The 18,763-nt window shown below is 39.1% G+C and overlaps 1 protein-coding gene across 1 annotated transcript; it reads right to left on the bottom strand.

Annotated features, from left to right (window-relative positions):
- Positions 1–13,428: 13,428 nt before the first annotated feature.
- Positions 13,429–14,270, bottom strand: LOC111898400 (uncharacterized). Its single transcript, XM_023894322.1, has 2 exons — positions 13,879–14,270; positions 13,429–13,795 (listed from the first exon to the last, which is right to left on the bottom strand). Exons 1-2 carry the CDS (start codon positions 14,268–14,270, stop codon positions 13,429–13,431), a joined length of 759 nt encoding a protein of 252 aa, XP_023750090.1.
- Positions 14,271–18,763: the final 4,493 nt, after the last annotated feature.

Genomic DNA, 18,763 nt, shown 5'->3' with positions numbered 1-18,763 from the left:
CATCGAGGACGAAGTCTGATTCAAATAGGGAAGAGTTGTATCACCCATTTCAAGTATAAATTAATTCCTAATTTTTGAATTCCATTTTGGGTGGCCATGGCCTGGTGGAGGCTTCTCCACGTCATGGTACTGTATTTTTATTGTAGGGTTTTTAATGACCACCACACCATAGCCATGTATTTGCCACAACGTGGCATCTGTTTTTGGAGAAAACCCTAAGTCTTGGGCTTTAGGCTCTATTTAATGGACATGATGGATAGGGTTTCGTGATCATTCAGCCTCCATTACTCTCCCAAACTCGGAAACCTTAACCCTAGCCTCCTTTACATGTTAAGAGCTTATTTTTGTACTTTTGTGATCTTTGAAGGAATAAGAAGGAAATCTAGTGCAAGAATCAACAAGGAATCCGCCTCCACACCTTGTGTTTACTCTTAGGACCTTTGTTGGGCTTCCTACTTCCATTCTCGATAGTGTTATCTTCATAGATCTAGAAGTTTTTGCACATTTGGACTCTTGTTTGTGTTTGGTAGGTTAGAAGAGATAAAGTTAACAACTTTATAACTCCTCTATGTCCCATGAGTATTATATCTTGTAGATCAAGAACCTTGTGGTAATTTGTGAATCATGCTTGAGTTTTAGGTAATATTTGTCAACATTTGACCATACTTGGGAAAGGACATGCATGAGGCATGTTTGTCCATAAAGTTTGGATTTTTATGGAACTTGAGGGGCGCTAGAAGCATTATGCAGAAGATGGGTTAAGTGCTTAGTGGATTAAGGACTGAACGACTTAAGAAAATCATTTGAGCATCGCTATGGCGTAGAGGGTGGCTGCCACAGTGTAGGGACTAAAAGAGAGCCATAATTATTTTATCTGTTAGTTGCCACACATAGCCATTGGTGGCCATAACATGGAGATCGGCTGTGGCCATCTTGACTTGTTTGACTTGGATTTTGATCGGGTTTAGACCTATGGTCCATGACGTGGAGGTCGAATGTTATGACTTTGACTTTGACTTTGACCATGTTGACTTTTAATCAAATTGTTAGATTTAGAAGGTGGACTAAAGGTTCACCTTGTGTGGTTGATTAGATTATGTCTAGCACCAGTACTTCTGCTTTGAGAGCTATTGTTGATTTTGTCTGTGAGGCGAATCTCTTCACTGTACTCATGGGTTGAAGGCACCAATGTTAGTCCACTATATTATGTTTGTAGGATGCTAGCTGTCTTTGTGACTATTGCATGTGTATATATGTTTTATATAGGTGGGACTCAAATGCATGTGACTATTGCTATGTAAACTCCCAATTACATAGCAAATCTGCAAGATTCGGGAGTTTACCGCCCAAGAACGTTCTTGGGGAGTAAACTCCAAAAAGTGGCTTAAATGAGTCATACAATGACTAGTAAACTACCATATGGGTAGTTTAGGAAGATACTAGAACAATTACTAGAACGCGATATCATACAATGAGTCAGTTCATTCATGAGTCAATACTTTCTAGAACATTACAATACATTACATATACGACTATACTAGGAAGAGAACATATACAACTATACTAGAATGATTACAATACTATACTTGCTAGGTAGAGAGCACGTACATTACAGCTAGAACAGTTCATTACATTACATATACAAGAATACGTTAATTATTGTGATTTAAATCGGAGCATGACTTAAATGTCATGACCCGAGTTGTAGCCAGAGTCTCTTGGAGGGAGAGCATGAGTTTGCGTATAGATCTATACTGGATTGACTATCCTACACCTTGCTGCTAGCTACAGCCGGACGTGCAGGTCTGCGGGTGCCAAACGTCATTCCGTTATTACGACCATTCGTATGTCGTTGTTACCAGTCGATAGTATGGTGCAATTTATCACATAATGCCTTAATATAAATCCGGTTTAAGGTAATTAGTACAGCAGTAGTTCTTATAGCGCTACGTTTTAGTACTACATTAATTTTCCCTATGCATATATTTAGTGATCTTTTCAGTTAAACTATAAATGTAAAAACTATATTTTGATAATGATAGTTACACTTGGGAAAAATTACACACTTTTACAAGAGACGAACATATGGAACAGTTAAGTCTTGGTAGAAGACTACATAGAGAATCAGTTAAGTCTTGGTATAAGACTCCCAGTTATAATAGTAGGAATCATAGGGATTCCTAGGGTTTTTTTTTCAAACGTTTACAGTTGTTTTACAAACATTTTCATACTTACAGTTCATATACAAATTCTTACATACAAATTCTTACTTACAAATTCTTACATACAAATTAAGACACTAAATACTTATGATCTCACCAGCTTCAAAGTTGATACTCGCTTTCAAAATTACTTGTATCCTCAGGTCATCATAGACAGGTACCGATGCAAGGAGAAAGGAAGATGGAGCTTGTTCAAGACTCATATTTCATTTTGATTTATGCTTTAGAGTTTATCAAAATTTGATAGAACATACTTGTATAATAATTCTATTATTAATGCAATGGATGATGTTGTTGCTTGTTTACTACTTTTCATTGTTGTGATACTGTACATGACGTCCTCCACCCCAGAACGTTTCCGCCGTTCTTGGTTTTGGGGTGTGACAGATTGGTATCAAAGCATTGTTTATAGTGAATTAAGTATATCAACCCATAAAAGATATACTAACTATAAATACATAAGGGATTAAAAATACTCTGACCAAGAGTTTGTACTTTACATAATAAAATATTTAAGTAAGTATACGTGCCTGCATTCATACTAAAATCAGTGTCACTAGGACAGTACAAAAGAATTACGATTGTTGGGCAACACAAGTGGGCTTAGAGGTATATGGTCAAAACTAGGAAGATATAGCCTGATCACCTATATTATCCGAGGGTTGACTAGCATGTGCCTAAGTTTAATTGTGTGGTTGCAACAATGCTAAAATCTTACCAACCCTACCACAATGAGAACAATAGAACATAACATTAAAATTAAAATACTATAGGAGTATTTGGTGTTACTATAAGTACTTTATACTTGAGAACTAAAACGGAATCTTCATTACTAAGTTGATAGTTGCTAAGTGGATACACTACGGCTATATGTAATTAGGATGTTATAGACTTAGAATCTGTGGAAATTTTGCCTTACCCCTATTCTGTGTGAATTTGGAATTAAGGTCACTTATTCGAAGGTCTATCCTGTTTAGATTACACATAGCTGGTACGCACTTCACAAATAGCGATGTAACTAATGAAGATTTTCTAAATAATTCTCTAGATAGTTCGTCTAATAATTATTCTCTTACCCTAAATTCTCGCATACAAAACATAGCTGGACTCCATCCCATCGGCAACCAGTATCTTCCGAACGAAGTCATAGTTGGTTGGTTTGGAGAAGAACCAGAGAATGATCATCCTATCCCCTTGAATGATCACCATGATGAAGACCTTTCGTATGATGCTAACTCCGAACCAGAGGTTGAGAACCTACCCCGAGCAGCTCCCTTTCCAATTCCTAACCCTCGTCCGGCTTTTCATGGCCCGACCCCCTGAGTGAGTGGAATGCTTGGAAACATGGAGCCAAGGACAAGATCAGCCCATGCCATTTAATGGAGACCGAAGCTTTTACGACCTGAGCAATGGGGGCTCAGCATACAGAATCTTGCCAATCTTGGTCCGCAGAGTGGCCCGAAATGAGATTCAAGGCAAGACAGCCCTATATCATATTACCGAAGTTGTCGCCGATGCGAGAATGCATACCCTCCGCACTATTCGTCTAGAAGATGCTCATGAAAGATCAGAGAGAAACCATGAAACCCTGCTGCAAGCACTAGCTGAATCACGAGCCGATGTCATAGAGCTCCGAGTACACCAGAGGGTGTACGAAAGACACCTACTTGATGTAGAACGTCAACTGGCTGAACTGAGAGTTCACCAGAGGGATGACCGTCGTCAGTAGTAGACTCTTTACTTTGCTTCCCTTGTTAGAAAGTAATCGTTTTCTGTCTTTGCCTGATGTGGCATTTTTTTATGAAATTACCTTGTACTGTAAGTACTTTAGGTTAGGTCCTTATACTGTCAAGAACTATCTTCTGTGGATATGATGTAAGACCTTTACAAGGTCATTTTCCAGAATCTTTACATCGTGAATATCAAAGATATTGACAGCCGGCTAACTTTTGTGTCATTCTTCATTCAAAGTACTCTTATCATACTTTCATTGGAGTCTATCTGAAACATGCTTTAGTCAAGTCATTGGACTATAGTGATTTATCTCCGGAGACATTTCCAAGTCTCTTTCAGTGGTTGGACCTTGTTATTCACCAACCCACGATACCTCGGCTTGCACAACAAACGTTTTGAGACCATTCTACGAACTTACTTCTACTCATTACTAGGATTGCATCATAGGGATGTAGGTCAAACCTTTGCGAACATACTTTCATTCTGTACTAGGACTGCATCATAGGGATGTAGGTCAAACTTTCGAGAACACAGTCGTACTCTTTACATGAATAACCTAAGTACATCTAGGGTCAACCTGAATCGCTCACAAATCCTTATCTTTCGTGTTACAGACTCATGTCGTCATCAGGAAACAATCAACCGAATAACGAAACCCCCATCCTCCATATCGACACCGCTACTTTACAAGCTGCAGTAGCAGCTGCTGTGACAACTTTCCTTACACACATCAACTCAGGCAACACAAGCAAGACTGGCAAATGGATCGAGATTTTAGATGGTAGTACCAAACCGGGAAACCAACAAACAGTAACAGTCAATGGCTCGCAAATCCGAAAGACAGGGAACAAGAAACGAAAGCATCAAGCCCGGAAAGAGCGCAAGAAATACCAAAGGCTGGCTATGCAACAGCAACAAGTGGAAACCCCTGCCATCCCAGTACCGAGCAGGCCATACGAGGGAAAACTCCCGAAGTGTGATAAGTGTAGTTTCCATCATTATGGGGCTTGCCATGAGATGCAATGTTGCAATTGCCTAAACATAGGGCACCATGCTCGTGGCTGTGGAGCACCGGCACGACCCATCACTCAAGTTCCTTTCATCGAGACTAACCCTACACACGAGAGTAGTTATAACGCCGAACGCTTTAGGAAGCAATTTTCAAGGTGGAGTAACAAGGAAGGCACTCGTGTCCACATAACATTGGCTAAACACCGCAATCCCGTCACCAAAGCTAGTACTAGCCAGTCATACCACCAATGCGGTGAGATAGGGCACGTCAAGAACGATTGCCCTATAGCAAAGAACTCTGGCGCATATGGGAAAATTCTCAGGATCACAGTTGCAGGAGAGCCTACTCCGGAACCCTCGTTAATGTAACTTAGGCGTGTTGTTGTAACAGACTTATAAACTATCCAGGACTAGTGCAACTAGAGTCTTACCTTTTGCGAGATCTTGTCTGTATAGGGATTCTCGTGCTGCGTATACTTGTCTTTTGTAGTATATTTTATTCGCAGCAATAGTCTAGTGGTAAATCTAAAGTACTGTAACTCTGTTCATGGTTGCACGGTTGTGTTTTGTCTGTAAATGTCTTATGTTCAAATCTAATGTCTTTAAGTTTCAATATGATTCTGACATTATCATACGACTCGATTCAATTTGTTCTTCATGAAAACAGCTTCATACGTACATCTCTTTCTTCTAGATCACTTTTCCAGCGAAGCCATCATATCAGAACACCGAAGTACTCATGCCAGGAGTACCTCTTAGTTATTTTCTCTCCGAAGAAATCCCCGAAGTACCACTCGTGCAGTGCATCAAGTTTAATCCAAGGATTCATGCGATTGATCTATCACTAAGGAAGGTATACATAAGAGTGATATATAATCAAGCTTCTACAGGTTTAGAATTGATGATTCCACTTTAACTTCTTTTTCCCCGATGGGATGTGAGCTTAAAGAAGAATCAGTTATTCGACTACCTTTTCAATCTTAATTATATGCGACTCGTATACCCGAAATTGTGATTGTGAAACCTTGTATGAATTCTAATATGAACTTCAGGACGGAGAACTGCTTAAGCCTACGAGTAATCACATCATCTGTGAACAAACTTAGAACCCAGTACGACTCCCGTAAACAGATCACCCTATAGTTTAAACACATACGGAGATACAAGAACAGTCCGGACAACTTAGCAAACTACACAGAAATAGAATTAGAAGACTAGGTTTCTCACCCTAGAGAACCCCGGTCATATTCTCCCAGAGATCGACGGATCGCATAGTATGTACCTCGGTTATCAAGGACTCCGTCAAGATTTTCATTAGAAATTGTTATCTCTGCCTCGCGTAGACGAAATAGTTGAGCAAACGCAAGGAAAGAAACTACTTCCAGGAATGGAACTGAGATCCGAATATCACCAGTTCGAGTGTTAGGGAAAGATGTCCGGAAGACTATCTCCTGAACTCGATGCAGACACTTTGATTCCGTAGTGATACCCTTCGGATAGTACAAATACGCCCATAGTTTTTATGAGTTAAATGAATAGGGTTACGTCTTTCTTACTTGGATCAATTCGTCATTTCTCCATGTAATGACTTACTTATCTACCCTCGTAGTAAGAAGGAAACCCATGGAAACATTTCCTACAGAGGAACTTTGACGAAGTTCTCTAGGCACGAGTTTTGAAATTGAAGAGTCAAATTTCTATGACACACTGTTAGTAATGTGGCAAATTTTGAGTACTCTTTCAATTTGTCAAAGCCGATGAGCATTTGTCGACACCAGAGACGCCGACAGTCATTCGCCAAATTCTAGGTCTTACCGACCTACCGACTTAGTTCATTCAGAACTCCTCGCAAATTACAGAAACCCGTACGACTTTGACCCAGCAAGGGGTGGCCCTTGACTGGGAAGTTAAGCAAGAAGAGGAACCTTTGGAATTCTAAGTGAGTGACCAAGCTCTTTAGGTTAACTCACTCTGGGAATGGCTTAATACACTTCGTATCGCGTGGAAAGCTAAATCCAATATAGTTAGGACCTCCGAGATTCTCATCAGAATCGGTCCTATGTCTCGCACAAACTAGACCTACTCCGCGAACTCAGTAACATACATCCTACTCTTCGCGTCTCGATCGTGGAACCATACCTTTCCATTAGGACTCTTGTAAGTCCACTCGTCGAGATCCTTGCCTTTGTATTAGAACCATGGTGACCCTCGACCGAGAGGTCAAGCAGACGAAGCAACGCCATCGCCAGTTAGTGAAGGTTCGTTGGAATGCCAACCGAGAACCTGATTTCACTAGGTGTGCTAGAACCAATCGATTAGGAAGTTCCTCCTCACGACTCGATCATTCGTGCATACTTCCTTGCCTAAATTCTAATTTCGGGACGAAATTCCCTTCAACAGGGGGATGATGTGACAACCTGAAATTTCCATTCTGAACAAACCGTTTGAAGCCAATAGAAGTAGAACAGTTACAGTGAAAACTCAGATTTCGAGTATAAGTTTGGCAGTTTTCAGGATTTTACACTTAAGGAGATATTAGGAGAGTGGATGCACTAGGGTTTTGTGCAACGATGTTATTCCAATACTCTAGGACATTAGAATTCGTTCCAGGAATAAAAATATTTTCTGCCAAAAATATCTCAGGACTATAAATAGAATTCTGAACCAAATTGGTTCATTAGTTGAATTCCAATTAGAGAAAAGACAAAATTCTCTCTCACGGATCTTCGGGTTTTTATCCAAAATTGTGAGTACTTCGATCTAGTTATTTTATATAGCTTAGATTGTGTTTAGAAACGCCAATTACATAGCAAATCTGCAAGATTCGGGAGTTCACCGCCCAAGAACGTTCTTGGGGAGTAAACTCCAAAAAGTGGCTTAAATGCTACCTAGTCCTTTCCCCGTGACTTGTAACTACCTTAGACTTGTATGCTAGTGTGTATACAACTAGAAAACATCGAAATCGGATTAATAACCCAAGATTTGGGAGTTTACCGCCCAAGAACACTTGGGGAGTAAACTCCATTTTAAGGTGCTAAAGGGTTCCAATGACCCTCAAAGCTTTAGAACTCGAACTAGAAGCCTTCATTTCATGTTTAGGACACCAAAATCATTTCAAAACAATGAGGAAAGTGAGTTCACGGCCAAGGAACTTCTTGGGCCGTGACCTCCATGTTAAGTGCCCAAAATGCCCTAAATGCCTTCATTTAGCCAAGAGACTAGCCTAGCACATTACCTTGATGTGTCTAATACCCAAAACACTCAAAATACCAACACCTAGGGGTGTTCACGACCGCAAACACATGGCCAATTGGTACATGGGCCGAAAACTCTAGTTAGGGGTGTTTTGATGCCACAAACAATACCTAAGGCTTAGACTTGATTTTAGACATATACCCTAAAGTGTTTAAAGCCTAGAAAACATAAGGAATCACAAGTATTGAGGAGTTTACGGCCAAGAGTAGTTCTTGGGACGTAAACACCTATAAAGGGGTCAAATGACACCCTAACTCCTTCCTTATGCCTAGAACCCAAAATAGATCATTACCTAGAAATGTTTGAGACTTGAAAACACCATAAAAACCCTCCCAAGGGATTTTACGGCCGTAAACTCCAAGGGAATATGGTCTCTGGGCCGTAAACTCCCCAAAGGAGTTAATATGGCACCCAAACACTTGTTATAGCCTTGAAACAATTCACCACATGAGTTGTATAATTGGTAGACACCATTTAGGGACTTGGTTGAGAGTTTACGGCCAGGAGCTTACTCCCCTGGGCCGTAAACTCCAAAGAACATGGTCATTAGACCTTAAACTCCCATTTGAGGTATTGCACTCCTTTGTTGCAACCCATTAGCCTCCTAGCACTTGACCAAAAGTGTTTTCCTCGCGTTTAAATGTTTATACTTGTATAATTAGTGTTTTTAATCACTAATTATTTATATACATATTTCTTCATATGTAATTAGGATCATTGTGTGTGTCTAAAGTCTTCACTTGACACCGAGCACTTGCCCGATCCTTCCTTACGATAACAGTCCGTTCAATTCCCGTCACTTACTGCAAGTGAGTTCATACCCCTTAAATAATGTTTTAAACTATTTTTAAATGTTTTATGGGGGGATACAAGTAGAATCATGTTACTTATTATATCAATCGCATGTGATTAATAAGTAGAATTATGCTTGTTATTGCATCAATCACATGTGATTAATATACAACATTCAAATGATTTGGCTACTCATTAGCCGTTTTACCAAACAGTTTCCTTCAAATGATTTTTATAAACATTTTATATGTTTTAAACTCCTTATTACACTGTATATTTTACTCTGTATATCACATTTCAAACTTATTTACAATTGTGTTTCAAACAAATGTTTCTTTATACTAAACTGTTTTATCAAACCCATGCCTTCAAATTGTTTTATAGGTTGACATCAAGTCGAACTTTTCTTAAAATAATAATTATGTTTCAAATGTTTTACAAAACTTATTTATGCTTTTATATTATAAATTGCATGCCTCTATATGTATAGTTATATAAGAAATGTTTAAAAGACTTAGGAAGGCTATCCACCCTATTTCCTTTTCGCGCTTGAGATGTGGTCTGGTTGGATATCGGGTACTCGTCCGAAGGTCGTTTAAATATTAGTTATATATCATGTGTACAGATATAGTCATAAAAGGTCCTTCCAGTTCATCCCATGCCCTTGGGTAGCAAGGGTATACATCCATGTTTATACGTACCAGTTAGATTACTAGTAAACTACCATATGGGTAGTTTAGGAAGATACTAGAACAATTACTAGAATGCGATATCATACAATGAGTCAGTTCATTCATGAGTCAATACTTTCTAGAACATTACAATACATTACATATACGACTATACTAGGAAGAGAACATATACAACTATACTAGAATGATTACAATACTATACTTGCTAGGTAGAGAGCACGTACATTACAGCTAGAACAGTTCATTACATTACATATACAAGAATACGTTAATTATTGTGATTTAAATCGGAGCATGACTTAAATGTCATGACCCGAGTTGTAGCCAGAGTCTCTTGGAGGGAGAGCATGAGTTTGCGTATAGATCTATACTGGATTGACTATCCTACACCTTGCTGCTAGCTACAGCCGGACGTGCAGGTCTGCGGGTGCCAAACGTCATTCCGTTATTACGACCATTCGTATGTCGTTGTTACCAGTCGATAGTATGGTGCAATTTAGCACATAATGCCTTAATATAAATCCGGTTTAAGGTAATTAGTACAGCAGTAGTTCTTATAGCGCTACGTTTTAGTACTACATTAATTTTCCCTATGCATATATTTAGTGATCTTTTCAGTTAAACTATAAATGTAAAAACTATATTTTGATAATGATAGTTACACTTGGGAAAAATTACACACTTTTACAAGAGACGAACATATGGAATAGTTAAGTCTTGGTAGAAGACTACATAGAGAATCAGTTAAGTCTTGGTATAAGACTCCCAGTTATAATAGTAGGAATCATAGGGATTCCTAGGGTTTTTTTTTTCAAACGTTTACAGTTGTTTTACAAACATTTTCATACTTACAGTTCATATACAAATTCTTACATACAAATTCTTACTTACAAATTCTTACATACAAATTAAGACACTAAATACTTATGATCTCACCAGCTTCAAAGCTGATACTCGCTTTCAAAATTACTTGTATCCTCAGGTCATCATAGACAGATACCGATGCAAGGAGAAAGGAAGATGGAGCTTGTTCAAGACTCATATTTCATTTTGATTTATGCTTTAGTGTTTATCAAAATTTGATAGAACATACTTGTATAATAATTCTATTATTAATGTAATGGATGATGTTGTTGCTTGTTTACTACTTTTCATTGTTGTGATACTGTGCATGACGTCCTCCGCCCCAGAACGTTTCCGCCGTTCTTGGTTTCGGGGTGTGACATATTTGTTGCAAGATTTCTACTAGGATTGACAATCGTGACGTGCCCGGGTTGGTAAATCGTGGGTTGATGGGTCAGAAAGCTCAACACGAATACAACCTACATAAATATGTTGTCGTTTTTTTCAACCCTAACGCAGCCACCACACGTGTAACCCCTTTAATTATATGGATTCGTGGGTTAGATTTGGGATCATGGGTCCTGTGAGGACAGGTGTGTGTATTGTGTGTATGTTCGATGGTCTCTAGTCATTGAGCTGTTGTCTATTGAGTCGTTGATAGCTTGAATGCTTTATGAGTAAATGTTGAATTGAAGTTTGAATCACCGTAAGAAATTGAGACCCAATGAGTGTGAGCCTACGAGAACATGAATATTTTATTCAATATTTTTTTAATCTATTAAAATAAACAGGTTTATAAGTAAGCCTGCAAAATTATTTGCAAAACGGAATATGAACTTATGATAAACAAGTTGGGAGGTTGTAGTTCGGCGGTTTTGAAAAAATCAACCCAAAACCATTTATCTTCTATTCCGGTTTGTATCGTATCACGAATCGTATCCAAAATTACAACCCCTAATTTCGATTTCAAATTGCAAAGAATGGATGGAAACACGTCCTCATCGTTATTATTTACATCTCATATCAGCCAAAAGTAATTTAAGGCCACGAGGATTTTATGCATGTTACATGATACTAGACAAAATTGAGTGGTACTAATGTCACGGGTTTAAATGCTAAAAATAACAACACAATGTCTTATTTTTAAGAGAAATTAAATTACCTTTTACCTTTTATTTCTATAATTATTTCTACCCACTAAAATTATGACTAGAGAAGTTAAATTGATTTCTATTTTTTATGAGTTCAAAAATATATTCTTAATATAGCCTTAATGAGTTAGTTTAAAAAATATAGAATAATAATACTTGTTATCATTTTATTGATCATTTTATTGAGTAGAAACATTTGTAGGTATAAAAAGTAGGAATCAATTTAATTTCTCTATTTTTAATATAAAAATTCGTATGTTGGATTTTTTTGAAATTTTTTAAAGAAAAACTATCAAAAATAAATAAAACCGTCGATATCCTAACTTTCAACAAAAAGCCGAAGCCACACATTTTTTGTGTGGGAATAGTCCATGCCACAATGTTATTAAAAGAACTTTCAAATTTTAATTAATTTATTTTTTGTTATTTTCGTAAAATATTTATTTTTTTCATTACTAAAGTTTAAAATTTTCACGATATTTTGTTAGATTTACAATTTTGTTCTATAAAAGAAATATTAAAAGTGATAAATAAATATCTGTTTGATGAGAGTTAAATATAACTCAGACAAAATAAATTACATACAAATCCATCCAGTGGTATATCTTTGTTAAATAAAATAAAATACTAATTTTGTCTTCATTTAAATGTAGTTATAACAAATTAGATGTTTGACTAACTCTTGCATATGTAATCTATTATTTTATTTCTTTATTCCCATTTAATTTCATTTTATCATAGACGATTGACCATCTTTATAATAACATAATGTTGCATGTTTATTTTCGTAGTGTTTACCTTTAATGCAATTCATGTTATCTGTCATTATTACCGATTTCAAGTAGCATATTGTTATAGACTATAGTACATGTTGGGAGTAACATCATGGTTGTGGTTGTAACGTTAGGGGGGGTTGCACATCATAACTTTACGTTTTTTATTAAATATAATTCAAACGTCATTGTTTTTGATTTGATCAAAAGTCCTGTATTATTAATAATCCGCTTTTAAGTTCAAATGATAAATACATAGCTGTATTTTTATGAAACAATGTCCACGAATTCATAAATAACTTAAATTCTTAATTAAATTCTCCAACTTTAATAAAGATAGTCGAGAACCTAGAGACAATTTTTTTTTTTCATTTAGATTTTCTCTTGTCATCTTATCAAGACCCCTATTTATTTTTGCTGATCCAATTACAACAAATAATGTTAACTAATGTCAATATGTTATATATATATATATATATATATATATATATATATATATATATATATATATATATATATATATATATATATATATATATATATATATATACACACACACACACACACACACACACACACACACACACACACACACACACTAGTGGTGTACCCGCACAAAGTGGCGGCGACAAATAGTTTCCGAGCGGTAATTAACTTATTTCGTTGAATAGTTACTTTGCGGAAATTTGATCAAACCATAAAAACAGTTAAGTATTAAACAAGCTACAAAATATTGATAATTCTTTTATTTCTTCAATAAAACGTTGGTAAATAAATTTACGTGTTACGTCGTTATAAATATCAATCTACAATCATGCATGTTTGTTCTTTTAAATCATCAATAGATAAAAGTCAATGCATAATATAATGACATCTTTTGCAATAAACATCAAATTATTATACAGGATTACATATTGTAACAATTGTAAAATAATGACTTCTTAATTTTACCTTATTAATCACATAAGACTTCTTTGTACACTACGTTTGATGTGTAGATTGCATCATGATCGAAAGTTTTTTCTGGCTTTACTAATACTTTTGTATTAACACGTGATATTCCTCTGGATAATGTCACATAAAGTTGTTCATGTGAGAATATCGAGTCTGGTAGATAAACTCCCACGTTTGAAATTGTTTGTCTTTGAGCTTTATTGATCGTCATCGAGAAACTAAGGCGAACTGGAAATTGCTTTCTCTTCAATTTGAATGGGAGCATCTCATCATCAGACGGACATAGAGGAATTCTTGGCAAAAACACTCTTTTTCCAGCATGTTGACCAACAATTATTTCTGTATCAATGACATTTTGCTGGAAAGCTCTACATTTCAATCTGGTCCCATTACATAATCCATTTGATGGATCGATATTTTGTAATAAATTATTGGGCAACCAATTTTTAACCGAATATAATGAGGGGAAAGACCACTAACATTCAGTGAGTTCAAGAACTCCGTCAGATATAAGTTATTACTATCATCTTCCGCTTCATCAAAACTGTAGTAAACTTTTTTCTCTCCTGAAAACCGCTCGATCATTTGGTCATTTATCTCATCAACACTTTCATTTTTAGTTGTCAATATCGCCCTCGAAATGATAAATTCTGAATCAGCTTCGTTGGATTGCAGAGAAAGAAAGATTGCATCAATAAGAGCATCCATTGAGTTAGCTTTATTAGTGTATTTAATAGCCATGTCATCAGGTATGCAAATAAAGTTCTCGTCCATAATTTCCTCATTTCCATCACCAACCCGTAATAAAAAATCTGAAAACCATGGGTCAGTTACTGGTCTCATGTTGATAGTTAACCGAAGCCTTTTAATCGATGGTCAAAGAGGTGACATTCATAAGCTAGAGTCTACAATTTGTGCTCGCGTGCCACGCTTTACAACTGGCAGCACCTGTCTAAAGTCACCTCCCATAATCATTATATTTCCACCTAATGGGAGTTTCTCACCTGTGATGTCTTTCATTGTTCATTCAACTACCTCCACTACTTTCCTTTTAGACATTGATGCTTTATCCCATATAATTACCTTTGCCTCTCGAAGTAGATGAGATGCCCCATGTTGTTTATTTATTTTTCACATCGAGTTATTTTCAACATTGATAGGAATTTTAAACCGCGAGTAGGTTGTTCTCCCTCGTGGCATGTTATTAGCCGCAACACCTGACGTAGCTGTCACAAGTGCAATGAGACCACGGGCACGAGTATTTGCTAATAAATCTCTATACAAAAACGTCTTTCTAATTCCACCAGGACCATCTATGAAGAACACACCTGAAATGTTTTCTTCCACGTGACTCATTATCTCTTCATATGCGAATTTCTGGTTAGGATTGAGAGAGTCTTTCGCATGTAAGTTATTGTTTTCCACAAGTATTGTAACAACCCAAAATACGAACCAAAAATTTTTGTTTTAATACTACTAAAAATCACAACATCAAACGTCATATATAATAAAACCATGGAACGAGTAACTCAAAGTCATAGTAACAGTAGTCAAACAAAGACTGTATCAATCATATCAAAATATCAGAGTAAATTCCCAGGCTAGACTGAAGCCATGGTGTACGCCATGCCATCATCTCGAGCTCTTCCCCTTACTAACAGAAGTACCTAAAACCAAAACTGAAACTGTAAGCACAAAGCTTAGTCAGGTCCCCCAAACTACCACATACCATGCAATAACATATAAAGCACATATTGGGCCTTGCCCGCTGCATCGGACCGGAGTCCGGAACTGCATCGGACCAAAGTCCGGAAACTGACCAGGACCATGCCCTCTGCATTAGACCGAAGTCCGGAAACTGCATCAAACCGAAGTCCGGAACTGACTGGGACTTTGTCCCCTGCATCAGACCGATGTCCGGAACTAGCTGCATCAGACCGAAATCTAGAACTGATTGCATCGGACCAAAGTCCGGAACTAACTGCATCGGACCGAAGTCTGGAATTGACTGAACATAGCATAGCATAACATATCAACTAGCATAAACACATATACTGCATACTGCATTGGACCGAAGTCCAGAACACCTAACACATAGACATGCTTGAATCATAAAGACATCAAACACCCTGAACTACTGCATCGGACCGAAGACCGGAACTAACTACAAGCTAAATGCGTCGGCATTGTGGCCGTAGACCCGTTCCTACTGGAAGGAAACTCACCTCTTAGTGCTGGCTGCTGAGATGCTAACTCTGAAAGTGGCTGACTGCTGCTTTGGAACTGACCGACTACAAATCCCAAAAACACTAGATCAGTTACTTGTAAATGCCCTCAGGGTAAAATGACTATTTTACCCCTGGTCAAAGTCAACTTACAGTTGACCCGACTCGTCGAGTTGGGCCGCCAACTCCCCGAGTCCCCACTCTTATTTCCCATTCCTGCTCGTTACTACTCGTCGAGTTTGGCATTGACTCGGCGAGTTCCTCTATGATACCAACAACTAGCCTATCTTTATCTAACTCGTCGAGTTGTACGAACAACTCGTCGAGTCCTCCTTCATCATAAGATACTCTGGCCTGTGACTCGCCGAGTTATAGGAACAACTTTTCAAGTCTGTTCTTGAGGCAAGAAGATTGCCATGGACTCGCTGAGTCAGGGCATTGAATCGTCGTCTCTCTCCATTGCCGAGTCTGACCTCCGACTCACTGAGTCCACCCCTAACTCACTGGTTCCACTCAGAACAACTCAAAAAGGGAAAAATCAGGGACTCGCGACTCGACTCGCCGAGTCTGAAGAACAACTCGTCGAGTCGCTCGCATGCAACCACTATTCAGTCGATTTTGATCGATTCCAGTGCATTCAACTTGTAGATCTTGATTCCTTAGGTTGGTTTCACACGTAAAGCTTCCAACTTTACGTGTATACATGCATCAATAAGGGTTCAAAGGCTCCAAATGCACTAAAAGTGTAGATCTAGGGATTCCGTGCAAAGATAGTCCCACAAAGGCAGTAGATCCAAGCTCCTATAGCTCAGACATGGGTGGATTCGATGGCTAACCATCTCCAAATGTCCTTTATACCTCTACCAAGCCAAGAATGGCAAAAACAAGCTAATTAAGAGACCTAATGGAAGAAGAACAAAGGTTTGAGATTGATACCTCAAGGAAGACGGAAATGCAATTGGAAGGTTGGATCTACTTCGCTCTCCCTTGATCCCTCCTCTTTTATTCTCTTCTTCCCACTTCAAATGCACCAACAAATTCACAAGATGAGAAAACACACCAAAAATGACAAGGAACGACTAGGGTTTTAGTATAGAACTCTCTGTGGGTGAGGGAGGCTGAAAGAGGTGCATAAAGTTGTTTAAATAGGGTGCAAACCCTTAGATTTAGGGTTTCATCCAGATTGGCGAACTCGCCGAGTCCCAGCATACGGACTCATCGAGTAGCCGGCTCCAAACGCATGCTCATCTCATTTCTACTCGACGAGTCGGGCTACTGACTCGTCGAGTTCCTCTTGAAAACTTAAAAAATACGTATTAAATAACATACCAGAAATGGGGCGTTACAACTCTCCCCCACTTGTCTCAGAGTTCGTCCTCGAAGTCTGCTTCTGCTGAATCTGGAAACAACTCTGGGTAATGCTCCCTCATCTCCCCTTCGAACTCCCACGTCCACTCTGAACCCCTTCGGTGCTGCCACTAAACCTTCACCAACTGAACCACCTTGTTCCTCAAGGTCTTCATCTTCCCGTCTAAAATCGCAACCGGTCTCTCCATATAATTCAGGATGCTATCAACCTGAATGTCCTCCAAGGGTACAATAGCTGCCTCGTCCACCAAACACTTCCTCAACTGAGAAACATGGAAAGTTTTGTGGATCTGGCTAAGCTCTTCCGGAAGATCCAACCGATAAGCGACCCGACCCACCCAGGCCAAAACCCTAAAAGGACCGGTGAACCTGGGGCTCCGCTTTCCCCTCTTTCGGAACCTGATAACACCCTTCCAGGGTGACACCTTCAGGAGAACCATATCGCTCACCTGAAACTCCAAGTCTGAACGCCTCCTGTCGGCGTAACTCTTCTGTCGACTCTGTGCAGTCTGCAGTCTGCTACGGATCTGTTGGATCAACTCCGTGGTCTTGAGCACCACTTCGATGCTCCCGATGACTCGCTGACCGACCTCGCCCCAACAAATAGGGGTCCTACACTTCCTCCCATGGAGCATCTCGAAAGGAGGGCGGTCAATACTCGCATGGTAACTGTTGTTATATGAAAATTCCGCTAATGGAAGATATGTGTCCCAACTGCCGCCGAAGTCTAGGACACATGCTCGAAGCATGTCCTCGAGAGTCTGAATCGTCCTCTCACTCTGGCTGTCCGTCTGAGGGTGGAAGGTGGTGCTGAAATGGAGACGAGTACCCATCTCGTCGTGAAACCGCTTCCAGAATCTGGAAGTAAAATGGACGTCTCGGTCTGACACTCCCGAAACAGGCACTCCATGTCGTGCCACAACCTCTCTAACATTAATATCGGCTAGTTTCTTAGCCGATATGCTCTCCTGGATCAGTATAAAGTGAGCACTCATCGTCAACCGATCCACAATAACCCAAATCGAATCCACTCCACGTGCGGTCATGGGAAGCTTAGTGATGAAATCCATGGTGATATCCTCCCATTTCCACACAGGAATGTCTAACGGCTGCACCTTGCTGTGGGGCCTTTGGTGCTCTGCCTTGACCTTCCTGTAGGTCAAGCACCTCTCCACATACCAAGCGACATCCTGCTTCATGCAGGGCCACCAATAATCAGGTCGAAGATCCCTATACATCTTTGTCGCCCGTGGGTGGATGGAAAATCGAGACTTATGGGCCTCGTCCATCAACACTTGCTGCACACCGCCCCACGTAACCCAAACTCTCCCATGAAGGGTCAACAATCCTCGACTGTCATATTCAAAGGAAGCTACTCAGCCCACGATCCTCTCACACTTCTTCCTTTCCTCCTTGAGGCCCTCGACATGTGCCTCTCTGATATGCTCCAACAATGGAATAATCACTGTCATCCTCAGACATATCTCCCTGATCGGGGCAGCTGCCGTATTATGGCTCGGGGCGTCAACCACTACATTCGCCTTCCCCGAGTGATAAAGGATCTCACAGTTGTAATCCTTCACCACATCTAACCACCGACGCTGCCTCATGTTAAGATTCGGCTGATCCATGAGGTACCTCAGACTCTTGTGATCCGTGTAGATGGTACAACGGACCCCATAGAGGTAGTGTCTCCAAATCTTGAGGGCGAACACCACTGCCCCCAATTCCAAATCATATGTC

This window comes from Lactuca sativa, chromosome 5 (genome assembly GCF_002870075.4).
Source record: "Lactuca sativa cultivar Salinas chromosome 5, Lsat_Salinas_v11, whole genome shotgun sequence".
NCBI lineage: Eukaryota > Viridiplantae > Streptophyta > Magnoliopsida > Asterales > Asteraceae > Lactuca > Lactuca sativa.
The sequence above is the reverse complement of the archived record's forward strand: the minus strand, read 5'-3'. Positions and strand labels throughout refer to the sequence as shown.